General features: G+C 56.0%; 3 protein-coding genes across 3 annotated transcripts; 1 reads left to right on the forward strand and 2 right to left on the reverse strand.

Moving 5' to 3' along the window:
• Positions 1-403: 403 nt before the first annotated feature.
• Positions 404-2,071, reverse strand: DICSQDRAFT_64921 (epoxide hydrolase; the record flags this gene model as incomplete). Its single annotated transcript, XM_007367621.1, has 8 exons — positions 404-572; positions 633-807; positions 872-1,131; positions 1,192-1,259; positions 1,326-1,354; positions 1,414-1,456; positions 1,513-1,670; positions 1,741-2,071. 8 exons carry the CDS (start codon positions 2,069-2,071, stop codon positions 404-406), a joined length of 1,233 nt encoding a protein of 410 aa, XP_007367683.1.
• A 610-nt stretch (positions 2,072-2,681) lies between these two features.
• Positions 2,682-4,094, forward strand: DICSQDRAFT_171918 (uncharacterized protein; the record flags this gene model as incomplete). Its single annotated transcript, XM_007367622.1, has 1 exon — positions 2,682-4,094. The coding sequence occupies one exon, from the start codon at positions 2,682-2,684 to the stop codon at positions 4,092-4,094; it is 1,413 nt and encodes a 470-aa protein (XP_007367684.1).
• Positions 4,095-4,620: 526 nt separating this feature from the next.
• On the reverse strand, positions 4,621-5,603 carry DICSQDRAFT_171919 (uncharacterized protein; the record flags this gene model as incomplete). The annotated part of the gene is made up of 3 exons (XM_007367623.1): positions 4,621-4,774; positions 4,842-4,954; positions 5,016-5,603. 3 exons carry the CDS (start codon positions 5,601-5,603, stop codon positions 4,621-4,623), a joined length of 855 nt encoding a protein of 284 aa, XP_007367685.1.
• Between the last annotated feature and the right edge of the window lie 82 nt (positions 5,604-5,685).

Here is a 5,685-nt window from a genome sequence, read left to right on the forward strand (position 1 = left end):
TCTTTCGCACATACTCGCTCGCTCGTTAGAATGCTCCCACCCCTAGGCCTGCGTCAAATTGGCGTCGGTTCCTTGACCTTCCTAAGGCGCTACTCTTCATGCTTAGGTACGAGTCATACCTAACTTAGCCAGTGAGCATGTGCAACTGCCCTCCCTTTGACATGCTCAGGACCCAACTTGGTCTCTTGCCTGCAAATCGCAGCGCGTGTTCTCACCGTGATTCCAACATGCAAATGTAGACATCGCAACGAATGATGACATGGATGTTATAGTAGGATCGCATGCTCATTTCATCTGTCCATGAAAGACGTGACGGTATAGTACAGTCTGACATCGAGTCAGTGACCGCGACCATAAGATGAGCGAAGCGATGCGCTTACTGCCAATCCAGGGATGGAGCTCTTCACACATCGTAGCCACTCTTTCCCGGAACAACGCCATGCGCAGGCCCGCCCTTCCCATACATCTTCCGTAAATCGCCCGCGAGCTTGTCGGGCACTTCGAATGCTGCGAAGTGCCCGCCGGCGTCGTGCTCCGACTCGAACACGAGCTTTCCGATGGTATACGACCAGCTGCGATTCAGTGGTCTTTGAGCCTCCTTATCATGAGTGGAAGAAAGGAGAGACGCGTACTATTTCGGGATTGGAGCAATCTCGGCGGGGAAGTACGACACCCCGAGCGGAACAGACGTCCAGCCCGCGTGAGTGGCGATTGACTGTGCACCACCATTGCTCATCTCGTAATAGATGCGGAGCGAGGCGGCGGGTCCTGATCGCGAAAACCAGTAGATGGAGATCCACTCGAGCACTTCGTGGCGATTCTCGTTAATTTCGCAGAGAGATATGAGCGACGTGTGACCGCAACTGCTCACCTTCGTCCTCCGTCCAGGGATATTTGTCCGTCCACGCCACGAGCTTTTCGTAGATCCACGCGAGCAGTCCAACGGGGGAGTCAGCAAGCGAGTAGCCGAGTGTCTGAGGGCGCGTCGACTGTTGCGTGGAGTAGCCCCTCCCGAAATCCATAAATCGCCGTGACACGGCGATTCTGTCCTTCGAAGCGCGGTCAAATGGGAGCATGAATAGCGAATGGATGAACACGAGAGGGAATTGAGTTATTGTGGGGATGGTTCCACTGGACAACCAGACCAAGTCAGACGACCTGTGTTCACGACATAGTGGAGAAGAGGCTTACACGGGCATGTTCGTGTGCCAGGCTTTCACATGCTTATGTCCGTGATGCTTCACGACGTGTGCTCCGAGCTACATGGCGAGTAGATGCAGTTAGCCTGTCATTTCTTGTAGAGTAGAGACGTCAAAGCTCCTTACAATATTTCCCCAGTCACCCCCTTGATACACTGTATGCGTGCAAAGTCAGATATCAAGGTGCATTTACTTTGGGTTCATGAGTTCGTACCATACTCGTCATACCCAAGGGACAGCATCAGCTTGTTCAACAGCTGAACGCACGAGCAACGTAAGCCTAGCTCATACGCACTGAAAGGAGTCAACGGACCTCAGCGTATTGGGCTCCCTTGAAACCCGGTTTGCGTGGTGCTTCGGAGAAGCCAAACCCAGGCAGGCTGGGAGCGACGACATGGAAGCTTGGATATTCCGCGCCACCAGCAGTCAGAAGAGGCAAGATCTTCCTCACTTCGAGGAAGTCGCCAGGCCCTGCAAAGTCAGATTCAACGGCGCTGTCGGTATACCTCCAGCGGTGCGCGTGTACTGACTGGGCACTTACATCCGTGGACAAACAACAACGGAATAGCGCCCTTTACATCGCTCTTTTGATGAACGTAGTGCACGTTCAACGTGCCGAAGTCTTCCACTTTAATGTCGCGCGTGAACATCGGGAGCTTGTTGATCTCGGCCTCGGCCTTCCTCCAATCGAACTTGGTCTTCCAGTGCTCCGTCAGACGCTTGATGTCGGCGAGGGGCACGCCATAGTCCCATCCTGCGCTGTCCAGCTCATCAGGGAAGCGAACGAGCTCGAGCTTTTTCTGGAGGAGTTCAAGATCAGTGTCTGGGACCGAGAGCTTGAAGGGCGTTTCGCCATTGGTAGTGTCCGACATGGTCAGTAGCGAGGAACAGGAGAAACGCAACGATCGTGAGTTAGCAGCGGCGGTTGATGTTAAAAGAGCAGGAGGTTCGGCGACGACCCTCGGGAACAGAAAGCAATTGAATTCATTGAGTCAGCACCGTTGTCGTTATGTACACTCACGGTGGACACGGCTGTAGCTTGTGTCTTTTCCGCTGACAAACTGCCTAGAGTATCAGAACTTGGACCGGAGAAGCGCAACATCCTGAGATCGCAAACATATGTAGACCGCATGCGGTGCGTCCTCGAAGTTCAAACAACGATGCGGTCTAAACCTCCTTGTCTTGGCACTCCCACGACTCCCCTATTTGGCATGGATGACGTCAGCATGTCCATCCGTAGGATATTGGTGTTGATATTTGCTTGCTTGACTGTACTCTTGTATGATCTCAGCTGAGGCGAATCAATTCAGCGCGATTCATCAAGTCAAGCCGTTGTGTTGTCGCACTTCCAGAAATACCTACGAGGTACGTTCTGCTCGTTGTGGACCTCCGATGTTGAGCGTCATAACCATGAATGTGACTGTCTTGAACAATCAGCATCAAGTCGGAGCAGCTGGGAGGGACCCCTACTGGATTCCCATCATGGAAGCTCAAAGCTTCTCTCAAAACTCCCCGATTCACATCGACATCGACGTCCAGTTTGCGATACTCGAGCATTTAGACGAATCGCACACAAAAGACACCATCGCTTCTTGCGCCATGCTCAACCATGAATGGCTTTCCGTATTTCGTCCTGCACTTTTTCGTTCCATCACGGTGAAACCTCATGCCGACAAACGTCTGTCAAGTTTCATAGACTTCTTGCTCTCTCACCCCGACGTCGCTGCTTACATACAAGAGCTGGTGCTCTCCGGAGAAGCCGCTCAAAGCCTGACCGATCGCTATATCACAGTCAGAGAATATCAAGCTGTCTTGGCGACACTCTCTCATCTCCGCAAGCTTCGACTCGTGTCGCTCGTCATCGGCAACCAATTCCTGAGTGCTACCCCTCATCCGGAGATGGAAGCCCTGCCCCATGGACCGGTACGCCCTCTACAGTCTCTTCATATTGATGACTGCGACTCCATTGGATCATCCGAATCGCCGACATGGACTCACGATCCCCGTCCGCTCCTCGACATCCTATGCGCATCCCTCTCTATCAACAACTTGACCATCGACAACACATGTGGCTCGAATTTGTATGACAAGCAGAGTACGCACCATATTCTGTCGGCCCTGATCGAGCCGCAGCATCGTCCGCAGTCGCCCACGGTCCACACGCTGGTGCTCAACTCGATCCGACCTGCCACAGCGGCTATATTGCATGCCTACCTTGCCTACACAGGCTCGCTCGAAGGCCCTCTAACAACCCTGCGCGTTGGTAGATTCGGTTCTAGCAAGAGCTTTCCTCTGTTTTATTTCCCCATGCTCTGGGACACCCGCGCGCACCTCACCGAACTGCACTTATGCGCAGCCGACGTTACCTGCGGTATGTCTTCCATCAGTTCAAATGTCGCCTGCACTCATCAAGTCAACCCCGAACGTTTTCCTGCCCCAGATTTGACTCCAGGCCTGTATCAAAGGACGATTGACCACTTCGCGAGTCTTGTCGCACTACAAACGCTCGTCTTCTGGGTCTGCAGCTCCTTCGGACGACCAGGGAGCCAGCTCACGATGTGCACCCCGCTACTCAAGCCCCCCAACCTCCGTACATTGTCTTTCAAGCTGGATCCCGGGGACGCGCTTGCGATAGAGTTTCTATCGCGTATGGCCCGACTTCCCAGCCCTCAGGCTAGCCTGCTTTGGGGTGAGTTGGACGAGGCCCTACACGGGATCAAGACCCTACGTGCAGCAGAGTTCGCCTTTTACAACAAAGGTCAACATACACCCGCCGCGGGTGAGGATCATTTCGAGCCTTTCAGGAGGACGTTCGAGAGGTGTTTCCCAATGACGCTGGAGAGGGGCATCTTGCGGGTGCGACACATGCCTGGGCAATCGTATGGGGAGTACTGAGACCACCCTCGCAACCGAATGCGGGTCTTTTTGTTCTCCAAGGCTGCACCCAATGATCACTGTGGCCCTGATGAATGGGAGAGCAGCCGGACTCAGATTGCGACCCAGTCTTCGGCTCGCGTCTCCCCTACATATGTTCTCGGTCACGTAGAACCGGTAGTTTCTTTGTCATAGCCTGCAATTGATGGCTGCTTTCGAGATCGAGGACTCCCGCTAGCTCGGGTCGGTCGATCCATCAAGCTATTGGTCGGGTAGGGTATGCTAATGGCTATGATACAAATCCTGAAGTGCGCGATTACCCCAGCGTCCCATCTAAACCACCATGACTAGCGATACAGTATATAGCATTAGCAACGAGCGATAGCGCACCACGCGAAAACAAGCAACAAGTCCAAGACACTTCCAAATTCACACGCTAGAAGCCTGGGTGCCATGCGGCGGCACCGTGGTGATCTGTCGACATCTTGGCCTCTGCCGCGGAATGGGCGGACGTGCGTTCGTTATGTTCACGGAGTTTCGGGGGCCATCACTGGCGTCGCACGCGCTTGACGTCCCCACCCTCCCCGACCTCGAGCGCGGCGAACGGCTCTCGTCTGCCTCCAGGCGGCTGCGCTCCACTCCCCCCTGCCGGGTTCTGCAGACCCATTCCCTGCTGGGCACGTCGCGCCGATTGAATTCCCCTACACGAGCACACGCATACATCAGCAATTGGAACTACCTATCGAGAAGTTTGGGAGAGGGGCGTACTGCATGATTTCAGCCGTCCGCTTGAGGCTGCTTGACGTGCCAGACCCAGTACTCGCACTCACGCCCGTATGTGAAGTCGAGCGGGGCGGAGGCTGCCCGCGACTGGATTGCTGCTGTGAATATAGGCACAGTTAACAGGCCATATGCGCGTAAGCATACTAGTCTTGGACTCACCCCGGCGGGGAAGTTGAAACCGCCCGCCATAGACGGCGTCCTGGGCCGTTCCCTACTGCCACTGCCACTGGAGGTTGAGGCCGACGAACTAGAGGGGTTCGCTTGTCGCAAAAACCCGGCGTCCTGGTTTGCAAGAGTTACAGGTGAGGGTTGCAATTGCGCGGGTCCAGGTTGAGGAGCGCGTGAGGGCGCCCCGTGAGGCGCATTCGCACCCTCCGTCGCGCGCCGATTCAGCCGCGCAGGCGCGTCCTGCCGCAGGGGCACGTCCACGCTCGAGGCCTGGCTCTCCTGCTCCATCGCAGCACCTGCGCCCTCGCCGTCCTCGAAGTCGATGGGCCGCCCGATGCCCTCGTCGAGAGCGCCGAGGTCGACGGCCGCGTACAGCGCGTCGTCCTCGGACGGGAAGTGGTATTCGTCCTCCTGTGACTCCGTCATCTCAACCTCCGGCGCGGCCGGTGGTGGAGCGGCCGACGTTGATGCAGCATTAGCGGACTCGGCGGCGGCGGCGGCAGCGCTTGCAGCCTCCTCCTGCGCGTCCTGGATCGCCTTGAGACGCGCGGCGTGCCGCTCTGCCGTCCGCTGCGCCATCCCACCCTCGTTCGGGTTCGTGTTCGACAGTGGGCGTCCCTGTGGTGCTCTGGGCCCCCCAGGGGTCTGTAGTGGTGTATGC

The sequence above is a fragment of the Dichomitus squalens genome (genome assembly GCF_000275845.1).
Source record: "Dichomitus squalens LYAD-421 SS1 unplaced genomic scaffold DICSQscaffold_27, whole genome shotgun sequence".
NCBI classification, from domain to species: domain Eukaryota; kingdom Fungi; phylum Basidiomycota; class Agaricomycetes; order Polyporales; family Polyporaceae; genus Dichomitus; species Dichomitus squalens.